Below are 15,477 nucleotides of genomic sequence, written 5' to 3'. Positions count from 1 at the left end.
GGCAGTAGTAGTCTGACTATCAGAGCATGGATTTTTTTGAGCCTACTTTCCCTTACTGGTCTGTCATCTCTTATTTTGATTTTTTTTTTTCCTTCTCATCAAGCAAATTTGGGAATTTTATGTTTTGGATCTTAATGTCAGTAGATGGGCACTATTTGAATGATCTTCTGTGTTTGTGAAACTTCTTTTGTAGAAGGTGACCCCTATTGTGAACTTTGTCATCTTGTATTTTAAATATATTCCCTGATGGATGTACTTACACACTTACATGTTGCTGTGTCAACTTTCATGCTGGTGGGTTTGGGTTGGTTTGTTTTTTTTTTTACACTTTCTATCAGGATTGCTCCAGCACACCTAAAAAATGGATGGAGTTAACCTGCAGTCTTTGTGTTCCCTGCAGAATTGTCTTTCAGGTATCAGTTACATCTTTGCAAATTGTCAATGGCAATTGTCCGTGCAGACCTCGGATCCCACGGAGGAGATCCTGCTCCCTTTCACTGAGGGAGAAGGTAGAGGTCCAAGGCTGAGGTGAAAGGGCTGATACCAATGCTAGCCAGTTAAGTGGTAGCTATAAGGTGTCAAAGGTGTGCAGTCCCCACCAAACCCTTGCTTTACAAGAATAATAGTGCAACTTTTAACTGGTTGATCATTTCTGAGGCACCTCATACTTGGATTGTTACTCGTATTAGTGGACTGTCTGAAGTCTGCTAGTTTTGGGAACATTATTTACTCTCTTCATGCATCATCTTGGCTCTCCTCCTTGAAACTCTTGATGCAGATAAACTTGAATGCACTCACCTTTTCTGTTGGCAGTGTCTCATGACAGAAAGATGTGACTAACGTAGAATAACAGGGAGTAAAATCCAGTATTATGCATTTCCAGTCTGTGCATTGTGGGACTGCTGATAAAAGCTACTATGAATTACCTACTTGCAAGAAAGCACCTAAGCTAACTAGAAGGATCTATTTAAAATGATGTGACTATGAAAATTTTCAGCACAGAGTGTCATTTTCCATGGTCTTGGTGAAATGTTATTTGAATGCAGTCTGAGACTGGCTGTGTTCAAGGAGGACTGCTGGTGTGTGAAGGTCTGACTTGGCAAGGGACTGGGGGGGATTGATTTGTTTAATCTCGCCTACCTGGGCACTGGGACAGACTCTAAGTGCCATCCCTAACGCATTAGGAAATCAGCTCTGGGGAAGAAAAAGCAATTAGAGCTGGAGAATAATGTTTGCAGAACAACAAATGGGTTTAAGTTTAGACGAAATGTTCCTAACAATTTAGAGGAATTGGGCTCCACAGCAGCTCTCCAAACAGATGGTTTGGTTGAGAGTGCAATTCTCAGTTACTTTCAGGGTAGAGGTTGGTAAATTGATAAAAAAAAGATTACCTGGTATTCACTCTGTGACTGTTAGGAACTGAATGAATTATCCAAAAGACCCCAGTCCAAGTAAGAAATCAGTATTTGACTAAGCAGAACAGCTACATCTTCTGAAGTTATCTGAAAAATAAATAGTGGTTTAGGCAGTCCGATCATTCTGCAGTGGTAAACAACTGATGGATAGATGTCAGGTCACTGTATCTTTGCAGCACTGTGTGACAAAATTCTAGGTCTCTGATCCTGTCTGTGTATCTTTAGGTTCTGCCTGATTCTTTTTTTCCTACCTTATTAGCGTTAAGCAGGATACTGTAGGTTTATGTGTTCTTTAAGTTCACAACAACAGCCAGAGAAATGTGTTTATAGATTCCTAGAGGATATTGAGGAGGTTATGTACCATCAAAGCATAAAAAATTAAGCCTCCTTTCTCAATCAATAGGAGAAGGTTGTATAGCGATTCAGTTTTTCCTTCTTTTTTTGAACAAGAAGTGTACATTTATTGTATCCAGAAAACAATTCTCCAAATGTTAACAACATTTTTTGTCTTTTTTTTCCTAGTTGGGGAATGGCGGTCAACGTGTACTCTACCTCTATAACCCAAGAGACTATGAGCAGACATGACATCATCGCATGGGTTAATGATATATTAGCTTTAAACTACACAAAAGTCGAACAACTCTGTTCAGGTAAGAAAGCACGGTATGCTCTACAAATATTTATTTTAAAATCACTTTAAAAGTCTGTTTTGTTGAAAATAGATAACTTTTAACTTTGACATGAACCAGTTACTCTGTGAAAAGAGACTAATGTATGTGCAAAGGAAACATTGTTGTGTTCCTGTTAATCTTGGAAAGATAAGGTGCGAGAAAGCATAACAAATACAGAGGTGCACTGGACAAATGTAGCAGAAGATATATAGAAGTAATAAAAAGTTTGACTAAGCAAGAAAAGAAAACAGTGATAAGCTTTTGTGTTTTAAAGCTACCAGGGTGGTATCTTTTCAAATGGAGAGTGGACATAGCTTGAAAAGGAGAGAGCTGACACCTCGGGTGAACAAAATTCTCCTGCACCTTTTCCTTCCTGGTAAGGGTGTTCAAATCCCCCCTGATGTTTGCAGGAAAAGAGCACAAGTGTGACCGTGAAGGAAAACATGGATTTGAGGAAATGAGCCCTCAGCTGCTGTGAGAGCTTTAGAAGTTTGCCAAGGATATCTGCCTGTTTCTCTTTAAATGTAACTGAACTCTTGCTGTAAGTAAATATGGTAGTAAGCCCTGAAAAAAAAAAAAGGGTAATGGTTTGAATACTTTGGACAGTTTGGTTAATCGGAGTAGCAACTACCAGATTAATGTTAAACAAGGGGATCTGTAAGTGGATGATGAGTAGAAATGACACAGACAAAGGCTGATGTTTCACTGACAATACAGATGCCCCTGTGGAGTGATTCTTTCTGATTTCCTGCTGTGATATTTAATTTTGAAGATGTTTGTGTTGGAGGAGATCTAGCTTAGATTGTTACTTCCAGACAACTGTCATGCTGGGAATATCTTACTCATGAAGACAATGCTCTAAGTACATACAACTGAAACCATATTACCACATTTCAGCTATTTACTGGTCCAGCTGAAATGCATAAATGGGGTCTTGTATTCATATATTTGAACTTACCTACCATTCTGGGTAAATGTGTCTTAGAGATGTTCCCTGAAAGAGACAGAAAATCCTTTAAGAATGATAACCTCATAGCCTACTCTTCAAAATTAAAAAAACAACAACAAAACAAATCACAGCTACAGAAGCAGGCTTGCACGATGACTATAAAAATGAGGTTGAAAAAGTGCAGGTTCAAGTGCATATAAGTAACTAATGTAAACTAAATAACTAAAGACACAGAACATGGGAAAGAACCTTTTTTAACAGTTATTAAACTTGAAATGGTAACGTTATATTTAGCTGTTGTACTATACATGTCTGGAAGTCTGTTTTCTTTTGAATTATACATAAAGGAAATATTTGCTTGGGGGGGGTGTGGGTGTAGCTATATATATATCTATAGATATAGATAAACACAAACACACACACTTAAAAGAAGATAGAAAGATACAAGAAAATGGACGTTTTTAATCCCAAAATACCCAACATTTGCCATTGTTTGAAACAGGAAGCATACTAGACAAGTTATGGTCTTGTTCCTGCATAGTTATTTATATGCTCATAAATAGTTGAAAGGAAGCTTTTGAAGTGATGTCTCCATTGAGTTAAACATGTGTGGGCTTACCACAAAAAAAAAAAGACCAAAAAAAAAACCAAACCCAACCCAAAACACTTTCCCAAAGTAGGGAGAGATGATCTGAGAAAACTCTGATTATGCAGAATACAATGAGTTAAAGATATTTAAGAAGATCAGCTGGGTGGGGCAGGCAGGAGAAAAGCATGGTAATTGTCACAAACCTACTGTCCTATTTCATTACACAGCTTCTTATACAACTTTTTTCAGTGACCTCCAGTGAGGATTTTGGGACGTGCCACAAGGGAAAAACTGAAAAGAGGTCGTCTCATTTGGAGCTCTTACTCCATCCTGTATAAAATTTAAAAATAAATATTTTTCTTCCTTTTCAACTTCCTGAATTGTATTGATTGCCATTGTCACCTTGTGCTTTTACATTCATATCTTAACAGGTCAAAGCCGTAAACTTGCATTTACCCATTTGGTTTGGTAGTTGAGCTTGATACTTACATGTTCTTATTTTTGTGTCAATGTTGATTGCAATCGCAGAAGGGTGGTTCTTTTTTTGAAAAAAGCATTAAGATTTCTCATGCTGTTATACAACTATTCCGTTCTTGTTTGGTTTTTGACAATAAGGAGCAATCGAAAGGCCAGAAAAAGCTAAATGCAAGGCTAAAAAAGCGGGAGAGGGGAAGAGTGGGAGGAATACTAAATCTGAATGAAAAGCTTGCCTTTTAGCAAGCTACCTAGAGGTAGCATACGCTCATGTTCAGCACCCTGCTGTGAGGCCTTACGGGTGCCCACGTTTTTCAGACAACCTAGGAATAATTTTGGACATTCTGAGCTTAAGCAAGAAGGAAAAATGTGACATTCTGCCTTTACTAAAGGCTTTCTTCAGAGGATACCTAAAGCTTAATGCGACAGTTCGTAATAAAGACAGAAAAAGCACTCAGACCTTCTTTTTCTCATTGCTGTGGAGAAGTCACTTTGATAATACAGATGCTGCAGCAGTACCAGCCTATTCCCCAGTTGCCAGTTACAGGAAAAGAGCTGCTAGGATGAGAAGCAGCAAAGGAAGAGGCTGGCTTAGTCATAAAGTATTTGTATTCTCTGGGAGTCTTAGATGTGTTTTTGTCTCTGCTAAGTAGGCCGAGCAAAGTGCAGTGTCCCCTGAGCTTTCTGGATGCCTGCTGTGGTGGTGATGTGCCAAAAAGGCCAGGTTATGGATGGATGCAGCACTGGAGAGCCTGAATTTACTCTGCAGCTCCTCTGGTAATTTAGTTTTGACGACTCAGGAGAGAAAATCTCTCTGAGCATCTCAAAGCAATACAGTTTCCTTCGCTTTAGGTGAGTGTCAGTTTGTCAGAGTTTGGTCTCCAGGTTTGACTTGCTGAAGGGTTGTTAACCTGAATGTGAAATTGAGAATTCGTGGTTTTAATTGAAGGCATAGTGCATTGCCTTTACATGGGCATAGTAAACTTGAGAGCATTTAATTTGATACATGAATGAATGAAAAATAATAGAGAACAACTGAGTGCACTTAGTGTAGTAAGATCCCATGTGCAACACCCATAGGCTTGTGGAATAGGAGTGTCAAGTGAATTATGACACTAGTTGTTTTTTAGGAGTCATGCTATTTTTGTAATGAATACACAGTGGCTTCTTAGAAAGAATTCTGACTAAACAGCTTATAACTGAATTTTCTTTACTAAGGCTGTTTTTAATCTATAGGGAATACCAAGTGAACGTGTTACAGCGCTTTTCACATGCGTTTGGCTGCTACATGAGAGTATATTCAAAATAAGAGTCAGACTGTAGAGGGCTTGCATATGAATTAAGAAGAAACAACACAGTGTAGAAGCTATATAAACTGTGAGCAAGGAAGATAGAAATGGTCAATGTATATAGAAAGGAAAATGCAGCCTGATGTGAGGTATAATTTCTAGCTTAGCTATGCTTGTGTGATCCTTTGAGGTTAAGGAGATAAAGAATTTTTTTTTCTCTTCCTCCTGCATTTGAAAGTTCTCAGTAGAATTATAAACTTGCAAATTGTCTGGCCTCCAGTGCATACAGACCTCCCGTCTTCCAGGATTTGTATGCAAGGGTCAAGGATTAAATGCGGAGTGGGTTGTTTTTTTACTTGCTTTTAATAAATGACCGTATTATAAAGAGCGCATGTGGTTTGGCATTTTCAGGTTTTAGACTATGGTGCTTTCTCTGCAGATGCCCTGGATGTTGCCACAGGGAATTTTCATCTGGTGACTGCTGTAGCTAGTACCGTATCTCAGTTGGTGTTCCTCCTCTGAAAATATATAGTCCCTTTACAAATATACTTTTTTGGTAATCTTACCTCCCTGATGTCGGAGAAAGGCAGACAGTGCGATGGTAGGGCAGATGTTGTTCTTTGTTTGACTTTGTGTTGCCTCTCTGGCTTGGGATTTGGAGGAGACCTCCATCACAACCTCTGTGGGCTGTTCCTTGCAGCTGGTGCTGTGTGGGGAAGGTTGGTCATTTCTGGCTAGGGGAGGGTGTCTGAGGTGGTCTGCTGGGGCTCTGTGCTGTGGGGCTGGTCACCAGCCCCTAGGTGGGTCAGCATTTTGTTTGCCTTCGTGCCTCCAGCACCACCCAGCCTCAGACCCCTCAGGGAGCCATGTGCCATGCACACTGCCTCCCCAGCAGCACTCTGTGGGAGTGGGCTCTTCTCTTCTCCACACATCAAAGATCTTTCTGAGCAGGGCTGAGGTGACTGAAGAAGCATACTGGCCAGACAGAGAGGTGGTGAGAAGGCCTTTCTCTTCTGCATTTTACTTGTGTGTGTGTGTGTGTGTGTGTGTGTGTGTGTGTGTGTGTGTGTGTGTGTATACACACACACATATGCAAACAGGGTGTATTCTGTGGCTTAGCTGTGTAGGTTCCATTTTTTCATGTCTCAGAAGGTATATTTTGCTCATTTTCCTATATTAACCCATAACTTTCTACATGTGTATTACTGAAATCTGCATTATAGGACCCTGTTTGGTGCCAGCATGATTTCTGTACAACACAGTCTGTTAGTTCCTGTTGGACTGAAGCTTGTTTCACCATCCGTAGTTTGGGTTTGTGGTTTTTTTTTTTCCTGTTTGCAGCCTTGCAAGGGCTGGGTCTCAAGAGCATCTTGGAAACATGACTGAAACATAGCTTGATCCCATTTGCACTCTGTAACCAAGCCGTGTTTCATGGAACTGGCATGTTGTCCTGAGGTTGTGCAACACAGAGGATGGTTAGTGTCAATGACTCTTTAATGCCTTCCATATGATGTTTAGGATTAGAGGGATACAGTGGATGTTAATGATTGGATTTAACATCATTTCCAAAACTTTCTGAGGAAGCTTGCAAAGCAGTGCCATGAGATTTTCAGTCAATAATGTGGGTTTTTAAAAATGTCGTTCATTAAGAATGCAGAAGAAGTAGAACTCAAACAAGGTTTTTACTTTTTAAAATTATTTAATTACTCATAGCACTCACTTGCAGTCAGTTGCTTGATGTCCCCCCTTTTGAAAGAGCTTGTTAGATTTTGCACACTACTTCTTTTTAGGCATGAGTTGCACAGCTATTTTAAGTTAAGTGGGAACTGTGTTTTCTGAAATCGTTCTGATCTTTCCATTTAAAAATTAATGAATTCCAAAATAAATTATTGGTAAAAATTAAGTATTAAAAACTCTGCTGTGTATAATTTATGAGCAGCTTAACAATTTACATATTTAAGAAAAAAAGAATACAAGTTAATGCAGGGGAAGCCTCCCTCCCACGTGCATTATTGAAAATGATCAGTGGATATTCTGGATTATGTCATGCAAATACCTGTGTGGAATAGAGCTTCCTGAAGCAGATGTCAATTAGTCATATGTATCTCGGTGACCATTGGTAAGGTTGGTAGGAAGTACATGGTCCTGCAGGCTGTTTTCCAAGGTGGCAGTGTTGCTTTCAGTAGCTCCCATCTGTATGCGGGCACTCACTGTACCCTCATTGAGGCAGCTGTGCTCATGCACATGAGGTGGTGGAGTCACCATGCCTGGAGGCGTTCAAAAAACGCGTGGATGTGGCACTTCAGGACATGGTTTAGTGGGCACGGTGGTGTTGGGTTGACGGTTGGACTTGATGATCCTAGAGGTTTTTTTCCAACCTTAATGATGCTTTGGTTCTATGCAACTACATGCAGGAGTGCAGGGCTGCCCTCTAATTTGCATAGATTATTTATTTTTATTTTTAAATGGTTGTTTGGTTTTTTTTAAGACTGTTGCTGGGAAGGGTGAAGCTCAGGCCATTGATGCACAGCCCTATGAATGCTTGCTTCTCTACAACCAAGCAGGCTGTAAATTGATGTGGGCTTGACCATGTGGTTTTGATGTGGCCTGAAACCTCTTAAATAGCTTTATTGTTGTTTTTTTCTCATTGAAGAAAAAAAATATGTTGACCTATATCCTAGGTCATATAGGTACTGCTGGAAATGCAAACAGGAATTTGAAGACTCTGGTCTCCACTGGAGTGCTCAACGTGTGGCTATGCATAACACAACTTTATGCTCAGAGACATACCCAGTTTAAAAAAAACTTTGAGTGGCATAACAGAACACCCATATTTGAAATCTAAATGAAAATGTATACTTTGATATCTAAGTCAAAAATCCACCTTAACATCATTCCCTACTGCACTGTATACAATGATTGCTGTCCTTTGTGGGTTTTTTCCCTTTCTTATCAAAACTATTAGGTCACGCATGCTCCTTACAATTGCCTGCCTTTTTTTTGTTGTTGTCGTCCCAGCAACAGAAATATGGGTGTGTGCAGTTTCCCATCAGTGTTAACAACCATCGCTCTAGTGAACTGAACTGCTGATGACTAATACACGTATAAATCATCCTGTATTTTCCAAATACGTGGTCAGGTTGTTGCAGCTTTGGAGGGAATCAATAATTTGAAGGAATTTGTATCTAATGTGACTGGATTTATGTTTTTAGATTATCTGAAAAATATCTCCTTGAAGCAAACAATAAATTCTAATTACAGAAAAATATACAGTCAGCCTTTTTCCCGAATGGGATTTTTCAGAAATGAGTATGTGAAAATCAAACTGAGGCCTGGTAAAAAGGTTTAAATTTGAATAGCATGCCAATTTATAACATATTTCTTACTAAGCATTTATAGCAAATATCTAGTGTAGCACTTAGCTCCTTTTGCTGTGGTTTGGACATCAGAAATAAAATAAAGCAGCCGCACACACAGACAGGCCCTGTCTTTTCATGGGCCCTTTGTGTTCCCTGTTGGCTGGTGTAGTTTTATGTGACTTTCTAGGATCTTACTCCCACACGCTGCAGGGATGAATGGGGAGGGACAGAGCCTTTGGGCATTTGAAGTGAAGGACTGACCTGACTCCTCCTATAGGGGACAAATATTAACTGGGGCATATGTGAGCTTATATTATAGTACTTCTACTAAATACTTTATTAGTGTACAAAGTACTAAATATAGTATATTTAAAGAAGTTTGTTTGCAAATAACATTTTCATTTTCCTTTATAAATATATAAACGTAAGTGCCAAAAATACCAAGGATCGAGTCTTGCCCTCCAGCTGAAACCTAGGAAGTTTACCAAGCAGTAAAAACCAGCAGGAAAACAAGATTCTCTTGTTTTCATTGTTATCTCCTTTAATTTCCTTGTACTTTAAATAGTCAGAAGCAGAAGTGCCTTTGCTAATCCAGAAAATACCTGTTTGCTTTTTTGGATTCATCAGCCTCCAGATGGAAGAGGAGCAAGGAGAAAAACTGTAATGATGCAGAGTGCATATGCTTCAGAGCAAACTGTAAGTCAGTATGGACAGCCTGGAAAGGAAACTATCTAAAGGGAAAGTGTAGGACAAAAACTAGGGTGAGTTCAGCATTGTTTACTGCAAGGGGAGCTCATGAAATATTATCTACAACTCTGAAAACACTGTAAAAATGTTGTGATTTTGTAAATCGGGTAGAAACTTCCAGCTTTACCCCACTGCATGTGGCAAAACCCCTTCAATTGTAATAGCTTTAGCAACAACCACCTTTTCAACTCTCAGTTTATTCTTAGGTGCCTGAATTCTGCCCCAAAAGTAGGGGCTGCTTTGGGGTGCAATCCAGCACAGTCATCTTTGCAGGTTGGTTTTGCTGTGTGAATATCTCCTGTAGCTAATGGCTGCATCAATATTTTAGTTCAAAATACGAAAGGACTTTTGGCCTGTGTTCTAAATTGCTTGTTTGCTAATACAGTGTAAGAGGTTTTTAACATTGATCACTCTTCTGCAGTGCTACCAGCTGTAGTTTTCATCTCTCATTTGAGTAGATTTCAAATTATTTCTCTCTGTGTGTGTATTTGCAATTTTATGCATATAAAAGTCTTTCAGTCATACAGACAGATTGATTGGGAGAGCTATTCTGGACAGGCAGTATGTTTGTAAATCCTCTGTATAGATTTGTTAGGGTTTTGGGGTTTTTTTTTGTATTTCGAGTTGGTTGGTTCAGGTTTTTTTTACAGAAAATATAGGAAAGTTTTTAAATCTTGAATAAAACATAGTGGCATAAAAATCCTTTTGTTCATGTAAATTATGCAAGCGATATGTCAAAAGCCATGGTGTCATTATCTCCATTGCCACTTTCTTTGTGGTGTTAAAAATGTTCCTTTCCTGTGCACCTGCACTGAAGCATCAGTTGTATAGTAAATGGCACAGGCCTAAAATGCTGTCCAGTCTGCAGAGGACCATGTCTCTACATGCTGTGGCTGTGAGGCAAAGCATCACAGTATTGTGTGGCTGAAGTGGGGATGCTCTTTCTGCAGGAAATCTCAGCGATGAGCAGCGTAGGAAGTAGCATCCCCATTCTGCTGCACTGACATTTAGCATTCAAATGCAGTGTGACAGCTACAAGCTTTAGAGGGTAAAAGTTTAAATTATAAATAAATACCTGTATAATATGAAATATGTATATAGCCTCAATGTCCAAGATTGGGTAATCCCAGTTGTCTGTAATGATATTTTTAATTGCTTCTGTTTCTGTGGTAGGCAGGTCTCTGTCTTCTAGGAGTTGAGAAGAGTTTTCTTCTCTCTTTGTAGAGAGTTTATAGGGTTGATTTCAGTCCATGTTTGCACGTTGTCTCTGTACTTCAGGAAGGAGCATTTTAATGAATTGTGTTTGGCAATGTAATAAAATCTACCTGTTGGAGAAATGGCCCGGCAGCCAGCTTCGTTGTTGTATCAGAGAGCAGGTTCATGCTGTCGTGTGGATGTAGTCCAGTGTTTCCTGCCCTCCAGTGTTGCCTCCTGGCTGGCAAAGGCACAGAAATAGCTGCCAGCATGAGGGAAAGGAAAAACAAGGAAATACCATAACTGGAGTCTTAAAACCTAGGAAGACTCTATCTGAAGGCATCCAGAAGGAATTTGCATTACCAGCAGAAGGAGCAAATCTCATGTGAACACTTTGGGTTTCTAGTTTTCTAAAAGGCTCTGGATGAAAGGTTGCGCAGTGCATTTTCAAGGCCTCCAGGCAATTACTTGGCTATCGGAGTAAAGCTTATAATTGAGGTATGGGGGGTGGATGAAAGGACAGAGTTAGGAACAAATTCAATTTATAACATGAAATGATTGCATAATAATCCTTTTGCATGAAATTAAATAGTAATGAATGTAGTTGAGCCATGCAGTGTCTGTATATCCATGCTTTTAATTGTAATGTCATTTTTCTGTTGCCATATATTTACCAGTTCTCTTGCTAAGGATGAGTTTTGGATAACTAATGGTGTTTATATTGCTTTCTATAAGAAGATGCAAATTTGTCATCTGATGTTTGTAACTTGCCAGAAGGCTCATTTTCCTTTAGGGAATATTTTACTTTGGTTCGTAATCATATCAAAGCCATTGCAAACAGCTAAGCACAAGGTGTCCTTGGAAAATCAGATTATTTTTTTTAATAAGTTTTCCCTCCCAAAAGTAGGCAACGTGAAGAGAATTTTTTTTTAAATGGCAGTGGTTTTCAGCCCTAAAGCCTGATCTTGGTAAGTCCCTTAGCAAAACTTGGATCAGTATTTTGGGAAACTTTTTTGGACTCTACTTTTAAACTCTGCTTTGCTTTTTGGGAAGTTATGAGCCCTATAACCCTTCATATGATGGTTGAGTTGATACAGAGAATGAGAACTATCTCATGCATAAAGTTGCTCCTGTCAAAACACATGCATACCCATGGAGAAAATGTCTTAAAGTTTAAGTTATTGTTGCCCTTCCTGTAGAACTGGGCAAGCCAGGTGTCTGCTTTGTTCATCTGGTTTCTGTAGGAGCACTTGGCAGAATGATTTTTTGGTTTGTTTTGTTTTTTTTTACAAAAATCATTGCAGTTGTTGAACTATGCTGAACTGTTAGGTGAGATCTGGACCAAGTGGTTGTCAAAACTGATCTGCTCTAAACGCACAAAAGCCCTTTTTGTAGAAGTGAAATTGAACTTGTCAGGAGTAATCGGGCAATCACTTTCCTGCCCTTTTTGCTCAAGTGCAGGGACTGAACGCTCTGCAGCCCTCTGCTCCAGAAATGGGCTTCCCTGAAGCTTTGCTGAGTGTGAAGCATTTTGCAGAAAACACTCTTCTGAAGAAGAACTGAAATTGGTTTTCCTCCAATTTCCTCAAGCGTTTTCTGCCTTAATTTCCAAACACTTGAGTGTGTCAGCAGTAAAGACTGATTTTGCAAATGACAGTGATGTGATGATGTTGTAGGAGGAAGCTCCCTGCATACACGAAAAGGCTGCCCCTATTAGCTGGAGTCACTATGCTGTTTAGGGATTTTTCCATATACTTGCTGCTCTGTGCTGGATTAGCTGTGCTCACACACCCCTGCCTACCACTACGTAAGTTCAGATAGCCCTCAAAGTTGAACTTAGAAACCTGACTGTTTTGAGTGAAAACTAAAGCTGGCAGCCCAGCTTCTGAAATTTGTGGACAGTGGGTGGACTATGCTAAACTCTGCTTATTTACATGCTGTTCTCAGGAGATAAAAATCAGTAAGGAGGTTTGTTTTAGAGGAATAGGAACTGACCAGTATGTTTCAACAAGCTGGAGCTTTGCAATTTTATTTTTAACTTGTGGTTTGATCTAATCTTGAATGATTGCCTTGGACTTGATTGGCATTAGGCTACAAGTGCCCTAAGAAAGAAGATCTTGGCTTGGGGCTGTGAGGATTGAGGGAGCTCATTAAGAGTTTTCCATTTTGACTGTGATCTTCTCACTGTATGGAAAGTCCTACTGTGTGTAGGGACCCCAAGAACATCCGTTTTAAATAGAAGAAAGATTTGCTTTGCATTAGTCATGGTAGATCTTCAGATGCTACAAAACAGTGCATCATGTGTCCAGGCTGAATGGAAAAAAACACCCACATTGATATGCCACACTGGTCAATGTACATTAGACAAGTAGATCTGGGTGCATAGTGTTAGGTTGAATTACAGCAGGGACTTATTCAGCACGGTTGCTCTCTGCTCATGCTTTCTGCTAATGACATTAAACGCCGTTTGGTCTTAGCTGGGTGCATCTGGATTAACGTCAACACGTTCTCTTGTTATAGGAGCAGCTTACTGCCAGTTCATGGACATGTTGTTCCCAGGGTGCATTAGCTTGAAGAAAGTCAAGTTTCAAGCAAAGCTGGAGCATGAATACATTCACAACTTTAAACTTCTGCAAGCATCATTTAAAAGAATGAATGTGGATAAGGTAGGCATGTGGTATTTGTATTTCAATCACTATAAGCTTCAAAAGTTGTATAAACCAGGTGAAGTCAACAAATAGGACAAATAAGTTCAGAATACTTGAAGTCCACTTTTTCAACTTTTGGACTGAGAACTGGAGTACAAGTTGTATGTGAAGATGTTCTTCTTGGCCTTTCATTATCTGAAAAGGGTGTTTAGGCATGAAGGAAGAAATTTGACATGCTCTGTTTAGGTACAAAGTGAAAATTGAGTCCATGTGTCTGCTGAGGAATTGTGCAGCCTAACTCATTAGATCTTAGTATCAGGGACCCCTTTGATAAAAGACAATGTGCTGGAAATTCCATACTATCAGTGAACCTTAATTTTAGATACAGTAAAATTGCTGGTGATCTGAATTTCCAACCAAATAACTTGGAACTATGCAGTTCTTATAAGTATTCCATATTTTTTGTCCAAAATGGTGTTTAAGGAATTTGAAGTATTCAAGAGCTTGAATAATTTATCCCATTATTTGATAGGTTGGCCAGCACATGTTCATCTTGTAAAGAGTGGAGGGCTCTTAGAAATGGCTTGTTCAGCCATAAGACATTGGCTTATGCTTGAATGTGTGAGTTTGACAGACTCACCAATATAAATTACTGTGTTGAGAAAAACGAATAATGAAAGTGATGTCATCATACTTTCAGTTTTATACAGATATTCCACCTGTATATCCTCTTCAGGTTCTGCTCTGGCTTTTATTGTTGCCTTATTCTGAGATTTAAACACTCTTATAGAGAGTCCTGTAAGACTTTTTTTTAAAGCAGTGGAAAACCCTCATTATTTCTTGAAATGTTGTGGATGCTTCTGTTTACAGTGTGACTTGTTAGTGAAACATTGGAAAGCCTAATAAAGTTAACATTGTCAACTTTTCTGTAGGAAGGAAGCTCGCTATACTTTATCAGTGCAGAATTAAGATACAAATAGAACAACCTGAAAGGACATGCAAAATGCTATGTTAATCCTTGTAGGAGTATTACAGACTTATGCTGCATAGATGGCTTAACCTTGAAGAACTAAAAATTTGCAATAGTTTTAGGGACCCTTTTTCCAGCTGAAAATTGAATGCATTTGGGAAGCATTAGGATCCATTTAACTTGGCTCTTTAGTCACTGCATGAATTAAACAAGGCAGGGCAGCCCTTCTTCTGCAGCATTCCCTTCATAGTCCCTGTGTGCCACAGCATCTGGGAAGCTTCTGGGCCTCCTGCAGAGCAATGCTGAACGCCTTCTTACACTGCAGTATTGGCCCCAGGCACCTTTTGCAGGCTTCATTTGTATGAAAAACTTTGCAGAATATGGAGATATCCTCATAGACTTTCTTTTATTTTACTAAAACTTTATAGGCATTTTAGTAAACTTCTGTGTGTCCATGAACTGTTCTATGTCTAGCTATATATGGAATGGAAAAAAATTACAAGGTTAAAACCTCAGCGTTAGTTCATATGATGACCACGTACTGCCAAAATGTAGGTTGGTTTGAACTTCAGCACGTCTTGGAAAAGCTGCTGGGTTTTTTGTAGTTCAAAAAGGAGGACAGAGAGCGAGAAACTCCTGTCTGGACCTTTTGAAGAATTGCTCATTTTTAGTTTGCCCAACTGTAGCATGTCCATTAAAACCAGAAATCCCTAGTTGAACGTAGTGCTACTCCCAGAACTGCTTCATTCATCATGGCTGTCACTGCAATAAGAAAGGAGTAATCCTGTAGAAGAGCAGTTATAAAGGCTTACATACACCCACTGTATAGCCACTTCAAAGGCTGGGTCTTTGTTTTATTTCTGTTTTATTTCTTACTAAGAGCACTTCCAAATCTACCATAATTTCCTTTCTTTTGAGAAGAAAACAGTGGCAGAGGAATATATGCTAATATAGTCAGTAATTTTTTTTAAGTGTGTATATGTAATTTTTACATATTTTTAAATGGCAGTGATACATTATTGGGACCTTTATTCTACCTTTCAGGTAATTCCCGTGGAAAAACTGGTCAAAGGGCGCTTCCAAGACAACTTAGATTTCATTCAATGGTTTAAGAAGTTCTTTGATGCTAACTATGATGGGAAGGAGTATGATCCTGTGGAAGCCCGACAAGG

The 15,477-nt window shown here is 39.2% G+C and overlaps 1 protein-coding gene across 1 annotated transcript in view; it reads left to right on the top strand.

The window, feature by feature from the left end:
- Positions 1 to 1,944: 1,944 nt before the first annotated feature.
- MAPRE2 (microtubule-associated protein, RP/EB family, member 2) overlaps positions 1,945 to 15,477 on the top strand; it is a 36,608-nt gene continuing 23,075 nt past the window's right edge. The window contains exons 1-3 of the mRNA XM_010180290.1: positions 1,945 to 2,065; positions 13,208 to 13,353; positions 15,350 to 15,477. The exon at positions 15,350 to 15,477 is cut by the window's right edge and continues 110 nt beyond it. Coding sequence (XP_010178592.1) covers positions 1,945 to 2,065; positions 13,208 to 13,353; positions 15,350 to 15,477 — 395 coding nt within the window. The remainder of the gene's footprint in view (positions 2,066 to 13,207; positions 13,354 to 15,349) is intronic.

Source organism: Mesitornis unicolor, unplaced genomic scaffold (genome assembly GCF_000695765.1).
Source record: "Mesitornis unicolor isolate BGI_N332 unplaced genomic scaffold, ASM69576v1 scaffold7430, whole genome shotgun sequence".
NCBI lineage: Eukaryota > Metazoa > Chordata > Aves > Mesitornithiformes > Mesitornithidae > Mesitornis > Mesitornis unicolor.
The sequence above is the reverse complement of the archived record's forward strand: the minus strand, read 5'-3'. Positions and strand labels throughout refer to the sequence as shown.